The sequence below is a fragment of the Panulirus ornatus genome, chromosome 3 (genome assembly GCF_036320965.1).
Source record: "Panulirus ornatus isolate Po-2019 chromosome 3, ASM3632096v1, whole genome shotgun sequence".
Taxonomy (NCBI): domain Eukaryota; kingdom Metazoa; phylum Arthropoda; class Malacostraca; order Decapoda; family Palinuridae; genus Panulirus; species Panulirus ornatus.
Window position 1 is genome coordinate 10411740 of NC_092226.1, and position 18657 is coordinate 10430396.

General features: G+C 41.5%; 2 protein-coding genes across 2 annotated transcripts in view; both read right to left on the minus strand.

The window, feature by feature from the left end:
* Nucleotides 1-16731, minus strand: part of LOC139760379 (uncharacterized) — a 34050-nt gene extending 17319 nt beyond the window's left edge. The window contains exon 1 of the mRNA XM_071683487.1: nucleotides 15508-16731. Coding sequence (XP_071539588.1) covers nucleotides 15508-15516 — 9 coding nt within the window. The 5' untranslated portion in view covers nucleotides 15517-16731. The remainder of the gene's footprint in view (nucleotides 1-15507) is intronic.
* Nucleotides 16732-17021: 290 nt separating this feature from the next.
* LOC139759657 (uncharacterized) lies at nucleotides 17022-18443 on the minus strand. Its single transcript, XM_071682065.1, has one exon. The coding sequence runs from the start codon at nucleotides 18376-18378 to the stop codon at nucleotides 17260-17262; it is 1119 nt and encodes a 372-aa protein (XP_071538166.1). The 5' UTR covers nucleotides 18379-18443; the 3' UTR covers nucleotides 17022-17259.
* Between the last annotated feature and the right edge of the window lie 214 nt (nucleotides 18444-18657).

Below are 18657 nucleotides of genomic sequence, written 5' to 3' on the forward strand. Positions count from 1 at the left end.
CCATTCCTCCCCCACTCCCCTTACCTCCTTTGTTCTCACCTTTTTCCATTCTGTAGTCAGTCTCTCCTGGTGCTTCCTCACACAAGTCTCCTTCCCAAGCTCACTTACTCTCACCACTCTCTTCCCCCAACATTCTCTCTTCTTTTCTGAAAACCTCTACAAATCTTCACCTTCGCCTCCACAAGATAATGATCAGACATCCCTCCATTTGCACCTCTCAGCACATTAACATACAAAAAAGTCTCTCTCTTGCGCGCCTATCAATTAACACGTAATCTAATAACGCTCTCTGGCCTTCTCTCCTACTTACATACGTATACTTATGTATATCTCTCTTTAAAACAGGTATTCTCAATCGCCAGTCCTTTTTCAGCACATAAATCTACAAGCTCTTCACCATTTCCATTTACAACACTGAACACCCCATGTACACCAATTATTCCCTCAACTGTCACATTACTCACTTTGCATTCAAATCACCCATCACTATAACCCGGTCTCGCGCATCAAAACTACTAACACACTCACTCAGCTGCTTCCAACACTTGCCTCTCATGATCTTTCTTCTCATGCCCAGGTGCATATGCACCAATAATCACCCATCTCTCTCCACCCACTTTCAGTATTACCCATATCAGTCTAGAGTTTACTTTCTTACACTCTTTCACATACTCCCACCACTCCTGTTTCAGGAGTAGTGCTACTCCTTCCCTTGCTCTTGTTCTCTCATTAACCCCTGAATTTACTCCCAAGACATTCCCAAACCACTCTTCCCCTTTACCCTTGAGCTTCGTTTCACTCAGAGCTAAAACATCCAGGTTCCTTTACTCAAACATATTACGTATCTCTCCTTTTTTCTCATCTTGGTTACATCCACACACATTTAGACACCCCAATCTGAGCCTTCGAGGGGGATGAGCACTCCCACGGGGATAATGAAACATGTAAGTTCCCAAGTGCACTTTCGTGTAATAATCACATCATCAGGGGGGACACAAAAGAGAAATGTAACAGTCAGTTGATATACAACAAAGATACGTAGCTAGGACACCATTTGGTAAACATGTGATTGTCCAAGACAGACAACGAGCGTATCATAAACTTATTATGTAGACAATAAGGTGAATTGTTTACAATTTTTATCAACAATAAAGTTATCCAATTTGTATAGACCTTCACTAATATTAAGGTTATAATTCTTTGTGTATTTAACAATAGAAGATTCAATGATATTTCTCGTGGTACTGGAGTTGAAGTTAATAACTGAGATGGCATTACTCCAGTCAGTACAATTATCATAGTTTTTAACGTAATTAAGGAAGGCAATTTGATTCTTGTCTTGTTCTTATACTATATTTATGTTGCTTAAGTTTAACAGAAAGATCCTTACCAGTCTGCCCAACATAAAACTTATCAATTATATATAAATATAAATATATATATATATATATTATATATATATATATATATATATATATATATATATATATATATATATCCTGGGGATAGGGGAGAAAGAATACCTCCCACGTATTCACTGCGTGTCGTAGAAGGCGACTAAATTATAAATATATATATAATATATATATTGGGAGAGAAAGAGAGAGAGAGAGAGGAGAGAGAGAGGGATGAGAGAGAGAGAGAAGAGAGAGAGAGAGAGAGAGAGAGAGAGAAGCACTGACCCTTGGAGTAGCCTTATAGATCAATAGTTTTTATTTTCAATTTGCTGATTTGGTGCCGAGAAAAAAAAAGTCTTTGGTTTAGTTTAGATTGCAAAGCATTTTGATTTAGAAAGTTATATCTGAGGATTTACATATTATTGGCTTGAGAATGTAAAGTTCATCATTATGTCATTTATTCGACTTATTAGATTATCTACTTTTGAAAGGGGAGCGAGCGTAGGCTGTATACGTAGTGCGAGTGTATTTGGTCGTAGAATTCTCTTTTAACTCATGAAGAAGGTGATACGAATTCCCGGTGTTTGGAATCATAAGCTTGAAGACGACCTAAATGACCTCGGTAGTTGATAAGCCTGAAAGAAGAAGAAGAAGAAGAAGAAGAAGAAGAAGAAGAAGAAGAAGAAGAAGAAAATACTAAATGGGTTAATTTACCTGAATATTAGTTTGCTCTCGATACCAGAGAATTATTAATAACCAAACCTTGGAAAACGTCGAGCGCGCCGCGCCAACACACACACACACACAACACACACACATACACTAACACAAAACACACACACACACACACACACACACACACACACACACACACAACACACACATACCGGCTTAGACTGGTGCTTGTGCGTGTATATATTTATACACACAAAGGAGTAAAGAGGTGGTACTTGTGTACAAGGTTAAAAGATGGGGTAGTACAGTATAAAAACTCTTCTCTATCCCATGACACAAAAAGTGTTAATCACACGCGAGGACTTGGTTACCAATAGCCTCATACCGTGCACGGAAGGGGAAGACAAAGGGGAGGAACGGGTCAATAAAACATGTCAGAAAGCGAAGGGGTTTATTATATGCTGTGACTGTGTAAGCAACGCTGCAGTTTATTTGTATGGTAGAGGAAGGCAAGAAATGGATACAGCAAGATAAGGTTGGAGTAATGAAGAGTAAATTCGAAAAGATTATTGTGAAGAAGGAAGGAGAAAAAACAAAACTTTCTCTAGTTTTCATCAGGATTGAGTTGGCAGTTAAAAAAGAGCAGCTGATCATGGCAAGGGGATCCAAGAGGGAAGAGTTGAAGGTGGATGATCAAATGATATGCGAGGAACTGAATGTCATATTCAAGTGTTTTCATAGTGGAAGACACCACCGCCCCAACACACGGTGAGCCGAAAATAGATAGGTCTTAGAAAGCATTGAATTATTTACAGAGGGCTTGCACGAAATGCTATAGAGAGGGTCTTGTCCCTGATGAAATTTCCTTATATGTGCTGAGTGCAGTTATACTCGACCAACCAACTGCAATGTTCTCGAAGATGTTTCTTGGGGAAAGTAAAGTGGCAAGGGAGCGGAAGAGGGTAGACGTCATACCTGTCCATGAGAAAGGAGACTGGGAGGATGCACCTAACCATAGGATAGTCTCCCAGACGACTGTGGTCTGTAGGATACCACAGGACAGTCTCACAGACGACTGTGGTCTGTAAGGATACTAGAGAAGGAAATGAGAAAGCAAATGCATCAATGATGGCAGTAGGAAACGAGAGAGAGAGAGAGAGAGGGAGAGAGAGAAGAGAGAGAAGAGAGAGAGAGAGAGAACTTTGCTTTAGACAAAACTGAAGGCTGACTGGTTTGTTTGGAGTGCAGAAAACATTTGACACTGTACGTCACTGGAGGATTGTTAAGGCGCTTGATGTCCAAGCAGGTATATGGAGGGAAATTTCTCCTAGTAGAAGAGAACACACGACCAATGTCAGAGGAACCTACTCGAAACTGATAGAGGTTACAAGTGGCTTGCGCACATACAAATCTCCTACAGCCAGGATCGAACAAAGGGACCCCTGTGCAAAAAGGCGGGAGCGCTACCACTAGGCTATGATCGCCCCTAATAGGAAATTGATTATTCGAATAATATATACTCGAATACCATTCGTTCTCACGTTTGTGAGCAACGGGGTCTACATAGTCTTCGAATAGTCATTTCCTTATTACGGGTGATCACAGCCTAGCGGTTAACGCTCCCACCTGTTGCACAGGGGTCCCGGGTTCGATCCTGGCTATTGGAGTTTTGCGTGTTCTATGAAGGTGCGCGTTCATATACACTTTATATATATATATATATATATATATATATATATATATATATATATTAATATATATATATAATATATATATATATATATATGCTTTTCTAAGTATTTCTCACATACATTCTTCAAAGCAAACACCTGATCCACACATCCTCTACCACTTCTGAAACCGCACTGCTCTTCCCAATCTGATACTCTGTACATGCCTTCACTCTCTCAATCAATACCCTCCCGTATAATTTCCCAGGAATACTCAACAATCTTGTACCTCTGTAATAAGAGCACTCACTTTAATCCCCTTTGCCTTTGTACAATGGCACTATGCAAGCATTCCGCCAATCCTCAGGCACCTCACCATGAGACAGACATACATTGAATAACCTTACCAACCAGTCAACAATACAGTCACCCCCTTTTTTAATTAGATTCCACTGCAATACCATCCAAACCCGCTGCCTTGCCGGCTTTCATCTTCCGCAGAGCTTTTACTACCTCTTCTCTGTTTACCAAATCATTCTCCCTAACCCTCTCACTTTGCACACCACCTCGACCAAAACATATCTAGCACTCTATCATCAAACACATTCAACAGACCTTCAAAATACTCACTCCATCTCCTCACATCACCACTACTTATTATCACCTCCCCATTAGCCCCCTTCACTGAAGTTCCCATTTGCTCCCTTGTCTTACGCACTTTATTTACCTCCTTCCAAAACACCTTTTTATTCTCCCTAAAATTTAATGATACTCTCTCACCCCAGCTCTCATTTGCCCTCTTTTTCACCTCTTGCACCTTTCTCTTGACCTCCTGCCTCTTTCTTTTTTTACATCTCCCAGTCATTTGCATTATTTCCCTGCAAAAATCGTCCAAATGCCTCTCTCTTCTCTTTCACTAATAATCTTACTTCTTCATCCCACCACTCACTAACCTTTCTAATCTGCCCACCTCCCACGCTTCTCATGCCGCAAGCATCTTTTGCGCAAGCCATCACTGCTTCCCTAAATACATCCCAATCCTCCCCCACTCCCCTTACCTCCTTTGTTCTCACCTTTTTCCATTCTGTAGTCAGTCTCTCCTGGTGCTTCCTCACACAAGTCTCCTTCCCAAGCTCACTTACTCTCACCACTCTCTTCCCCCAACATTCTCTCTTCTTTTCTGAAAACCTCTACAAATCTTCACCTTCGCCTCCACAAGATAATGATCAGACATCCCTCCATTTGCACCTCTCAGCACATTAACATCCAAAAAAGTCTCTCTCTTGCGCGCCTATCAATTAACACGTAATCTAATAACGCTCTCTGGCCTTCTCTCCTACTTACATACGTATACTTATGTATATCTCTCTTTAAAACAGGTATTCTCAATCGCCAGTCCTTTTTCAGCACATAAATCTACAAGCTCTTCACCATTTCCATTTACAACACTGAACACCCCATGTACACCAATTATTCCCTCAACTGTCACATTACTCACCTTTGCATTCAAATCACCCATCACTATAACCCGGTCTCGCGCATCAAAACTACTAACACACTCACTCAGCTGCTCCCAACACTTGCCTCTCATGATCTTTCTTCTCATGCCCAGGTGCATATGCACCAATAATCACCCATCTCTCTCCACCCACTTTCAGTAGTACCCATATCAGTCTAGAGTTTACTTTCTTACACTCTTTCACATACTCCCACCACTCCTGTTTCAGGAGTAGTGCTACTCCTTCCCTTGCTCTTGTTCTCTCACTAACCCCTGAATTTACTCCCAAGACATTCCCAAACCACTCTTCCCCTTTACCCTTGAGCTTCGTTTCACTCAGAGCTAAAACATCCAGGTTCCTTTACTCTAACATATTACGTATCTCTCCTTTTTTCTCATCTTGGTTACATCCACACACATTTAGACACCCCAATCTGAGCCTTCGAGGGGGATGAGCACTCCCACGGGGATAATGAAACATGTAAGTTCCCAAGTGCACTTTCGTGTAATAATCACATCATCAGGGGGGACACAAAAGAGAAATGTAACAGTCAGTTGATATACAACAAAGATACGTAGCTAGGACACCATTTGGTAAACATGTGATTGTCCAAGACAGACAACGAGCGTATCATAAACTTATTATGTAGACAATAAGGTGAATTGTTTACAATTTTTATCAACAATAAAGTTATCCAATTTGTATAGACCTTCACTAATATTAAGGTTATAATTCTTTGTGTATTTAACAATAGAAGATTCAATGATATTTCTCGTGGTACTGGAGTTGAAGTTAATAACTGAGATGGCATTACTCCAGTCAGTACAATTATCATAGTTTTTAACGTAATTAAGGAAGGCAATTTGATTCTTGTCTTGTTCTTATACTATATTTATGTTGCTTAAGTTTAACAGAAAGATCCTTACCAGTCTGCCCAACATAAAACTTATCAATTATATATATATATATATATATATATATATATATATATATATATATATATATATATATATATATATATATATATATATATATCCCTGGGGATAGGGGAGAAAGAATACCTCCCACGTATTCACTGCGTGTCGTAGAAGGCGACTAAATATAAATATATATATAATATATATATTGGAGAGAAAGAGAGAGAGAGAGAGAGAGAGAGAGAGAGAGAGAGAGAGAGAGAGAGAGAGAGAGAGAGAGAGAGAGAGAAGCACTTGACCCTTGGAGTAGCCTTATAGATCAATAGTTTTATTTTCAATTTGCTGATTTGGTGCCGAGAAAAAAAAAGTCTTTGGTTTAGTTTAGATTGCAAAGCATTTTGATTTAGAAAGTTATATCTGAGGATTTACATATTATTGGCTGAGAATGTAAAGTTCATCATTATGTCATTTATTCGACTTATTAGATTATCTACTTTTGAAAGGGGAGCGAGCGTAGGCTGTATACGTAGTGCGAGTGTATTTGGTCGTAGAATTCTCTTTTAACTCATGAAGAAGGTGATACGAATCTCCCGGTGTTTGGAATCATAAGCTTGAAGACGACCTAATGACCTCGGTAGTTGATAAGCCTGAAGAAGAAGAAGAAGAAGAAGAAGAAGACGAAGAAGAAGAAGAAGAAGAAGAAGAAGAAAATACTAAATCGGTTAATTTACCTGAATATTAGTTTGCTCTCGATACCAGAGAATTATTAATAACCAAACCTTGGAAAACGTCGAGCGCGCGCGCACACACACACACACACACACACACACACATACACTAACACACACACACACACACACACACACACACACACACACACACACACACACACACACATACCCGGCTTAGACTGGTGCTTGTGCGTGTATATATTTATACACACAAAGGAGTAAAGAGGTGGTACTTGTGTACAAGGTTAAAAGATGGGGTAGTACAGTATAAAACTCTTTCTCTATCCCATGACACAAAAAGTGTTAATCACACGCGAGGACTTGGTTACCAATAGCCTCATACCGTGCACGGAAGGGGAAGACAAAGGGGAGGAACGGGTCAATAAAACATGTCAGAAAGCGAAGGGGTTTATTATATGCTGTGACTGTGTAAGCAACGCTGCAGTTATTTGTATGGTAGAGGAAGGCAAGAAATGGATACAGCAAGATAAGGTTGGAGTAATGAAGAGTAAATTCGAAAAGATTATTGTGAAGAAGGAAGGAGAAAAAACAAAACTTTTCTCTAGTTTCATCAGGATTGAGTTGGCAGTTAAAAAAGAGCAGCTGATCATGGCAAGGGGATCCAAGAGGGAAGAGTTGAAGGTGGATGATCAAATGATATGCGAGGAACTGAATGTCATATTCAAGTGTTTTCATAGTGGAAGACACCACCGCCCCAACACCGGTGAGCCGAAAATAGATAGGTCTTAGAAAGCATTGAATTATTTACAGAGGGCTTGCACGAAATGCTATAGAGAGGGTCTTGTCCCTGATGAAATTTCCTGATATGTGCTGAGTGCAGTTATACTCGACCAACCAACTGCAATGTTCTCGAAGATGTTTCTTGGGGAAAGTAAAGTGGCAAGGGAGCGGAAGAGGGTAGACGTCATACCTGTCCATGAGAAAGGAGACTGGGAGGATGCACCTAACCATAGGATAGTCTCCCAGACGACTGTGGTCTGTAGGATACCACAGGACAGTCTCACAGACGACTGTGGTCTGTAAGGATACTAGAGAAGGAAATGAGAAAGCAAATGCATCAATGATGGCAGAGTGGAAACGAGAGAGAGAGAGAGAGAGAGAGAGAGAGAGAGAGAGAGAGAGAGAGAGAGAACTTTGCTTTAGACAAAACTGAAGGCTGACTGGTTTGTTTGGAGTGCCAGAAAACATTTGACACTGTACGTCACTGGAGGATTGTTAAGGCGCTTGATGTCCAAGCAGGTATATGGAGGGAAATTTCTCCTAGTAGAAGAGAACACACGACCAATGTCAGAGGAACCTACTCGAAACTGATAGAGGTTACAAGTGGCTTGCTGCACATACAAATCTCCTACAGCCAGGATCGAACACGGGACCCCTGTGCAACAGGCGGGAGCGCTACCACTAGGCTATGATCGCCCCTAATAGGAAATTGATTATTCGAATAATATATACTCGAATACCATTCGTCTCACGTTTGTGAGCAACGGGGTCTACATAGTCTTCGAATAGTCATTTCCTTATTACGGGTGATCACAGCCTAGCGGTAACGCTCCCACCTGTTGCACAGGGGTCCCGGGTTCGATCCTGGCTATTGGAGTTTTGCGTGTTCTATGAAGGTGCGCGTTCATATACACTTTATATATATATATATATATATATATATATATATATATATATATATATATATATATATATATATATATATATATATATGCTTTTCTAAGTATTTCTCACATACATTCTTCAAAGCAAACACCTGATCCACACATCCTCTACCACTTCTGAAACCGCACTGCTCTTCCCCAATCTGATGCTCTGTACATGCCTTCACCCTCTCGATCAATACCCTCCCATATAATTTACCAGGAATACTCAACAAACTTATACCTCTGTAATTTGAGCACTCACTCTTATCCCCTTTGCCTTTGTACAATGGCACTATGCACGCATTCCGCCAATCCTCAGGCACCTCACCATGAGTCATACATACATTAAATAACCTTACCAACCAGTCAACAATACAGTCACCCCCTTTTTTAATAAATTCCACTGCAATACCATCCAAACCTGCTGCCTTGCCGGCTTTCATCTTCCGCAAAGCTTTTACTACCTCTTCTCTGTTTACCAAATCATTTTCCCTAACCCTCTCACTTTGCACACCACCTCGACCAAAACACCCTATATCTGCCACTCTGTCATCAGACACATTCAACAAACCTTCAAAATACTCATTCCATCTCCTTCTCACATCACCGCTACTTGTTATCACCTCCCCATTTGCGCCCTTCACTGAAGTTCCCATTTGCTCCCTTGTCTTACGCACCCTATTTACCTCCTTCCAGAACATCTTTTTATTCTCCCTAAAATTTACTGATAGTCTCTCACCCCAACTCTCATTTGCCCTTTTTTTCACCTCTTGCACCTTTCTCTTGACCTCCTGTCTCTTTCTTTTATACTTCTCCCACTCAATTGCATTTTTTCCCTGCAAAAATCGTCCAAATGGATTTGTATGTAGCATTTATGGATCTGGAGAAGGCATATGATAGAGTTGATAGAGATGCTCTGTGGAAGGTATTAAGAATATATGGTGTGGGAGGCAAGTTGTTAGAAGCAGTGAAAAGTTTTTATCGAGGATGTAAGGCATGTGTACGTGTAGGAAGAGAGGAAAGTGATTGGTTCTCAGTGAATGTAGGTTTGCGGCAGGGGTGTGTGATGTCTCCATGGTTGTTTAATTTGTTTATGGATGGGGTTGTAAGGGAGGTAAATGCAAGAGTCCTGGAAAGAGGGGCAAGTATGAAGTCTGTTGGGGATGAGAGAGCTTGGGAAGTGAGTCAGTTGTTGTTCGCTGATGATACAGCGCTGGTGGCTGATTCATGTGAGAAACTGCAGAAGCTGGTGACTGAGTTTGGCAAAGTGTGTGGAAGAAGAAAGTTGAGAGTAAATGTGAATAAGAGCAAGGTTATTAGGTACAGTAGGGGTGAGGGTCAAGTCAATTGGGAGGTGAGTTTGAATGGAGAAAAACTGGAGGAAGTGAAGTGTTTTAGATATCTGGGAGTGGATCTGTCAGCGGATGGAACCATGGAAGCGGAAGTGGATCATAGGGTGGGGGAGGGGGCGAAAATTTTGGGAGCCTTGAAAAATGTGTGGAAGTCGAGAACATTATCTCGGAAAGCGAAAATGGGTATGTTTGAGGGAATAGTGGTTCCAACAATGTTGTATGGTTGCGAGGCGTGGGCTATGGATGGAGATGTGCGCAGGAGGATGGATGTGCTGGAAATGAGATGTTTGAGGACAATGTGTGGTGTGAGGTGGTTTGATCGAGTAAGTAACGTAAGGGTAAGAGAGATGTGTGGAAATAAAAAGAGCGTGGTTGAGAGAGCAGAAGAGGGTGTTTTGAAATGGTTTGGGCACATGGAGAGAATGAGTGAGGAGAGATTGACCAAGAGGATATATGTGTCGGAGGTGGAGGGAACGAGGAGAAGAGGGAGACCAAATTGGAGGTGGAAAGATGGAGTGAAAAAGATTTTGTGTGATCGGGGCCTGAACATGCAGGAGGGTGAAAGGAGGGCAAGGAATAGAGTGAATTGGAGTCATGTGGTATACAGGGGTTGACGTGCTGTCAGTGGATTGAATCAAGGCATGTGAAGCGTCTGGGGTAAACCATGGAAAGCTGTGTAGGTATGTATATTTGCGTGTGTGGACGTGTGTATGTACATGTGTATGGGGGGGGGGCCATTTCTTTCGTCTGTTTCCTTGCGCTACCTCGCAAACGCGGGAGACAGCGACAAAGTATAAAAAAAAAAAAAAAAAAAAAATATATATATATATATATATATATATATATATATAATTCAGAGGCCATAACATTAAAGAAAAAAAAATCCAGAGATAGAGCCCCCTAGAGTGTAGAACTCCTTCGGTGTACATTGCAATTGGGTAATTTCAATTACCCTGAATAAGCTGAACACGGACGGCTCGGTCCTGAGCAATACGCGAAATCTAAACACAGCGGAGAGACATCTTACATATAACACACTCCAAAACTTGGGATGGAAAACATGCTAGACACTGTGATCATTTCTGCTGCTGGCGACCTCGTATATCTGTTAAGAACTCGTTGATAATATCGCTCTTTATTAGAGGAGCGTTATTAAGAGGGGGATAGAAATTGAGGTCACGCATATTACGAATATGATAATATAGAAACTGAGTAATGTAACAAGGGCATATATTCCCATGTGCCTAGAAGAGAATAGCACTTGTATTGACATTATATAATGACTCATAATTTCATCTTGAGTATATATATATATGTATATGTATATGGAAAAATGCTTAGTTATATTTCAGAAAAGAATTAGACAATCATGCAAATAGGAAATGGGTGTTTTGAAATGGTTTGGGCACATGGAGAGAATGAGTGAGGAAAGATTGACCAAGAGGATATATGTGTCGGAGGTGGAGGGAACGAGGAGAAGAGGGAGACCAAATTGGAGGTGGAAAGATGGAGTGAAAAAGATTTTGTGATCGGGGCCTGAATATGCAGGAGGGTGAAAGGAGGGCAAGGAATAGAGTGAATTGGAGCGATGTGGTATACCGGGGTTGACGTGCTTTCAGTGGATTGAATCAAGGCATGTGAAGCGTCTGGGGTAAACCATGGAAGGCTGTGTAGGTATGTATATTTGTGTGTGTGGACGTATGTATATACATGTGTATGGGGGTGGGTTGAGCCATTTCTTTCGTCTGTTTCCTTGCGCTACCTCGCAAACGCGGGAGACAGCGACAAAGCAAAAAAAAAAAAAAAAAAAAAAGATATATATATATATATATATATATATATATATATATATATATATATATATATATATATATTTTTTTTTTTTTTTTTTTCTGTTCTTAACGCTACCTCGCTATCGCGGGAAATGGCGAATAGTATGAAAAAAAAAGAGAATTATATATATATATATATATATATATATATATATATATATATATATATATATATATATATACATATATATAGGGGAGAAAGAATACTTCCCACGTATTCCCTGCGTGATGTAGAAGGCGACTAAAAGGGGAGGGAGCGGGGGGCTGGAAATCCTCCCCTCTCAATTTTTTTTTTTTTAATTTTCCAAAAGAAGGAACAGAGAAGGGGGCCAGGTGAAGATATTCCCTCAATGGCCCAGTCCTCTGTTCTTAACGCTACCTCGCTAACGCGGGAAATGGCGAATAGTTTGAAAAAAAAAAAAAAAAAATATATATATATTCACGCTTACATAAACACCCATCACACACACACACACACACACACATATATATATATATATATATATATATATATATATATATATATATATATATATATATATATATATATATATATATATATATATATATATTATTATCATACTTTGTCGTTGTCTCCCGCGTTAGCGAGGTAAAGCTCGGAAAAGACAGCAAAGCCACTATCGTTCAGACTCAGTCTCTAGCTGTCATGTGCAGTGCACCGAAACCACAGCTGACTTTCCACATCCAGACCCCACAAAACTTTCCATTGTTTCAATCCTGGTTCAATCCTGATTCATGCCATTGACAGCTCGTCGACCCCGGTATACCACATCGTTTCAATTCACTTTATTCCTTGCACGCCTTTCACCCTCCTGTATGTTCAGGCCCCGATCGCTCAAAATCTTTTTCACTCTTTCCTCACTCATTCTCTCCACGTGACCAAACCATTTCAATACACCCTCTTCTGCTCTCTCAACCACACTCTTTTTATTACCACACATCTCTCTCACCCTTTCATCACTTACTCGATCAAACCACCTCATACCACATATTGTCCTCAAACATCTTATCTCCAACACATCCACCCTCCTTCGTACAACGGTATCTATAGCCCATGCCTCACAACCATATAACATTGTTGGAACCACTATTCCTTCAAACATACCCATTTTTGCTGTACGAGATAACGTTCTCGCCTTCCACACATTCTTCAACGCTCCCAAAACTTTCGCCCCCTCCCCCACCCTGTGACTCACTTCTTCTTCCATGGTTTCATTCGCTGCCAAATTCTCTCCCAGATATCTAGAACACTTCACTTCCTCCAGCTTTTCTCCATTCAAAGATTCCTCCCAATTTACTTGTCCCTCATCCCTACTGAACCTAATAACTTTGCTCTTATATACATTTTTTTACTCTCGGCTTTCTTCTTTCGCACACTTTACCAAACTCAGTCTCCAACTTCTGCAGTTTCTCACCCAAATCAGCCACCAGCGCTGTATCATTAGCGAACAACAGCTGACTCTTTTCCTAAGCCTTCTCATCCACAACAGACTGCATACTTGCCTTTCTCTCCAAAACTCTTGCATTCACCTCCCTAACATTTCCATCCATAAACAAATCAAGCATCCATGGAGACATCACGCACCCCTGCCGCAAACCGACATTCACTGGGAACCAAGAGGTCAAGAGAGAGGTGCAAGAGGTGACAAAGAGGGCAAATGAGAGTTGGGATGAGATAGTATCATTGAATTCTAGGGAGAATAAATGATGTTTTGGAAGGAGGTAAATAAAGTGCGTAAGACAAGAGAACAAATGGGAACATCAGTGAAGGAGGCTAATGGGGAGGTAATAACAAGTAGTGGTGAAGTGAGAGGGAGATGGAGTGAGTATTTTGAAGGTTTGTTGAATGTATTTGATGATAGAGTGGCAGATATAGGATGTTTTGGTCGAGGTGGTGTGCGAAGTGAGAGGGTTAGGGAGAATGATTTGGTAAGCAGAGAAGAGGTAGTGAAAGCTTTGCGGAAGAAGAAAGCTGGCAAGGCGGCGGATTTGGATGGTATTGCAGTGGAATTTATTAAAAAAGGTGGTGACTGTGTTGTTGACTGGTTGGTGAGGATATTCTGTGTATGTATGGTTCATGGTGAAGTGCCTGGGGATTAGCGGAATGGACGCGTAATGTCATTGTACAAAGGCAAAGGGGATAAAGGCGAGTGTTCAGATTGCAGAGGTATAAGTTTGTTGAGTATTCCTGGGAAAATATATGGGAGAGTATTGATTGAGAGGGTCAAGGCATGCAGAGAGCGTCAGATTGGGGAAGAGCAGTGTGGTTTCAATATATATATATATATACATATATATATATATATATATATATATATATATTTATATATATATATATATATATATATATATATATATATATATATGTATAAATATATATATATATATATATATATATATATATATATATATATATATATATATATATATATATATATATATATATATATATATATATATGTATGTATAAATATATATGTATATATATATATATATATATATATATATATATATATATATATATATATATATATATATATATATAGAGAGAGAGAGAGAGAGAGAGAGAGAGAGAGAGAGAGAGAGAGAGAGAGTTTGTGTGTGTGTGTGTGTATGTGTGCGTGCGCGTAAAAACATTCCTATGATAGATATTTAAGAAAAGAGTGAAGATTTGCATTCAAGGTAAGATCAGAACTATATTAATGTAGCTGTGTCCTTGGACCGGAGAGAAACGTGCAGTGTTCCTGAAAATATCACTTGAGCCAAATAATTACTATGATGATAGTGGTGCGAAAATGATGAGTGATGGTGAGAAAGAAGGCACTGATGGTGATTGGGGATGATAATGTGTTTGGTGGTGAAGACGGTCACAGTGATGGTGTAAGTACGAATGCCTGATTATTGTTGGAGGAGATTGGGATGATGATCATTGTTGGTGAAAGCTACGAGGATGGTGGATGTACTGAAAAGAATGAGGGTGATTGAGGGAGTGATGAGGATAGTCAAAGAATAGATGATGTCAGTGGTGGAGATGTCTAATGAAGATGGTTACAGAAAACGAAAATTAGAATGGTTGAAGGAGTAATAATGTCGATCAAGGTGATGATGTTGATGACACTGATGGGAGAAGAAAAAAAAAAAATGTAAGATTACAGCGATGGAAAAGATAACGATAGTGAAGGAGAGGCTATTGGATGCTGTATATCATAATTGGACAAAAAAAAATCCAGTGCCTTAATGGCATTGTGAATTGACCCACCTGGGACAGCCGAAGTTGATCACAGGGATGAAATATAACCCGATTGATTAGAACCATATTGATCAGAGGTGGTATTATTAACCTGTAGACGTCATCTTCGCAGCTGTGGGTTACTGATGGATGAAATCCACGTGCATTAATGTAAGGTTCGTCCACCTGTGGTCTCAAGGGCGAGAGACAAGGCTAATTCTCACGACACCACATTTACGTGGCCTTGTTGGCCCCTCGTGGTGGCGAACGACCTTGGTTGCTTTCTGCGTCTCTATGTGTACACAGTGACAGACGGAGGAGATTTGTCGCCAAAAAAAACCCCAAAAAAACAACAACACGTGATTCAAGGATCATGCAGGTAGCAACGAGGAAAACGAAGCACGAAGATCCAAATCTTCGAAAACATATCTTTCTTCGTGTTTCATTTTCCCTTCTGGCTATCAAGACATGGTAATACGAAGATTGAGAAAACAGGTTCATACGTTAGTCGTCTTACCTGGTCCATCCCCGGTAACCACAACACAGTGCAGCGAATCACCACAATCAATACGGGCTGTTCTTGCCCTCGCTGTACCGCCACATTACTCCGTTATGTTACACTGTGCACACATACACACACACACACACCTCCCCCCTGTTCCTCTATCGTTTGCCAAGGGCAGTCCGTAAGGGTGGGACTAAAGGTGGGATGATGTAAGTATGTAGGGTGTATTAGAGTACGGCTGCTGGTGTGTGTATGTTTGTGTGTGTGTGTGTAAGTGTGAAAAGGGGAGAGGGAATGAGAGACAGGGAGGGAGTTTAGGCTGAGGAAGGGTGTGTGAGCGTGCGTCCGCCTTGCTAAACAGTGGGAGAGTGTTAGCGGGGTGTGTGTGTGAGTGTGTGTAGGTTTCGGCTCTCTCATGCCTCTGGTAGCGCATGATTGTTTGGCTTCCCTCCCGCAGCACCAGCTGTGGCTGTTGTTGTTGTTCCTGCTGCTGCTGTAGCTGCTGTAGCTGCAGCTCGTTGTTGTTGTCTTCTTCCCTTTACATCCTACACCTTTTAGCAGCCTGACCCTCGCACTTTACACACTGGTGCATCCTGATCCTTGCAGCCTACACACTAAAGCACCCTGACCCTGCAGTTTACAGTCCCTGATCTCTGCACCCCACACACTAGCACACAGTACTCCGTGCACCCTACAGTGTAGAGAGTTGGGGTCGACGTGCTGCCAATGGACCGACCCAGGGTATGTGAAGTGTCCGGGGTAAACCATGGAAAGGTTTGACCGAATAAGTAATGAAAGGGTAAAAGAGATGTTTTGTGATAAAAATAGTGTAGCACAGAGAGAGCTGAAGAGGTTGTGATGAAATGGTTCGGACATCTGGAGAAATGAGCAAGGTGAGGTTGACAAAGAGGATATATGAATCAGACGTGGAGAGACAAGAAGTACTGGAAGACTGAATTTTAGATGTAAGGATTGAGTGAAAAGCATTTTGAGTAAACGGGGCATGAACATGCAGGAGGGTGAAAAAGGTTGCAAGAGATGGAGTGAATTAGAACGATGTGGTATACAGGGGTCGACGTGCTATCAGCTTGAACTAAATCAGGGCATCCCAAGCGGCAAAGGTAAACCAAAGAAAGGTCTGTAGGTACTGGTTATGGATGGGGAGCTGTGGTTTTTGGTGCATTGCACATTACAGCTAGAGAATGGATTTGAGCGAACGCAGCCCTTCTGCCTATGTTCCTTGCGCAGACTTGTTAACGCGGATAACAGTCATCAAGTATGTATTGTATACAGGTGTGAAAGGACCACGGTAGTTCGTTGTATAATGCAATGTGTGTGACTCACACTGCTTCCTAACAAGCAGTGCCACACTTACTAGTTTCTATCCTTATCTTTCACGACTGCACACGACATTTCTGACTAGTTTGTCAGCTATCAGAGATTCAGCATATCAGTCTCCATAACTCTTCTCATTCTAGTTTTAAATAGAAAATCAACTTTGTGACAGAAACATACTATATGCATTATTTGTGTCATTTTTGTGTGATAAATCCAGTGAAAAAAGAAAAATCTCCCTCCACCACATATACGTATATTGCAGTACTGAGTTAGTATTGGTTAGTTTGGCGACATTTTCATCGCTAAGAGAACATTCTCCTCCCGGGGACGTACTAAGTCGTCATTGCTTGTAGTTTTTGAAGCAGTGTCTCCTCCAGCAACAAAGATAAGCGGGGAAAAAGAAAAGATAGAATGAGAAAGCAGATTCTACTTGCTTATCAGGCCTTCAAGAAGGAAGACGACTTTGTCTGCCAACCTGTTCGCCGTTTCTTGGGTCATGTAATCTGTCACGTAACTTAAGGTATATGGACAGCGACCACGGAAAGTGAAGATTTGATGGCAGTTCATATGAATGTATTTATGGATGGTGTTGAGCGGCTGCAGAGATGTGATCTGCACGTGCTTGCCAACGCCTGGAGTCATCAATGACATATCGCCCATGTTGGAGACCGTGAAGTCATGGGTGACCGTGGGAGGGTTGTCGTAGTAATCATCAGGGGATATCGCCTCTTCGGCCATCTCGACGGCCACCTTCTGCTCCAAAGCGACGCCAAGTTTCAGGTGGTCTTGGAGCTCCTGGTTGATTTTCCTACAGTGTTGCCAGAAGGTCTCTCTCACGTCCTTGCCCACGTCGACGGAGTACGAGAGACTGGTGGTGTACCCTCCCAGCGGTAGCGGCCTCGAGGATGTCATGTAGCGACGTAGGTTCACCACGTTGAGGGAACTGAGCCTATAGGAATCACGCACGATCCCCTCCTCCCTCGCAAGTTCCGTGATGGCTGCATGGATCACGGCCACAAAGGAACTGTTTAAAGTAACGCCCATCGTCTTACTCTTGGCCCGAAACCCGTCTGTCAACCAAGGTTCCAGCATCCGCCTGACGTGTCTGGTCCTCGGCGTGACGTCGGCAGGGCGGTGAAAAGCCTCCAGCAAAAGCAGCGACTTCTCTGGAGGAGGTAGTGTCCCTATCAGAGCTTCCAAGCGTTGCGGGTTCCTTATCAGATCCTCTCTAATCTTGCATTTCACTTGCACTATCTTCTCTGCCTTGGAAAACTTGCCTAACTGCACAGCATCATTGACCGGACGATCACTGAGGAGGTCATTCAGAATATCCAACACGCCCTGAATGAGCGTGGCAATTGTTATGCCGTCGGAGATGGCGTGGTGTGCAAGGATGAAGCAGTCGTACTGGTACGGGAAGTTGACCTTAACCTCAGGCATTGCGCAGAACGCGGCCTGCCCGCGGGGAATAAGACGGACGCGCCACTGCGACGGTTCAGTGTAAGTGAATCCTTGCTGGGTCAGTCTATATACCTCCTCCTCCATGTCCACATCCTCGTCCAGCACCTGAATATTGATTAAGATTTAGTGAATGCACAAATGAAAGGGACGCTCGTTTTTTAGTAGTAAGTAGTAAATTTAAACATTCCCTGCGATCTAGTTTTGTAGAGGAAAATAGATGCAATGTCAAGGCAGTATAAAATTATTGTAAGTTTAACCATATTCACAGAATCTAAGCAATAAAATATAAGAAGAAACATAGGAGAGAACAATGCAGTAAGCGTATTACGTAAGTTTACCAGACGAATCTTCGTCGCGGGAGAC

Bases quoted from the DNA above. Each gene is read 5' to 3' on its own strand.
- LOC139759657 (XM_071682065.1), bottom strand. From the start codon at position 18,378: ATGGAGGAGGAGGTATATAGACTGACCCAGCAAGGATTCACTTACACT.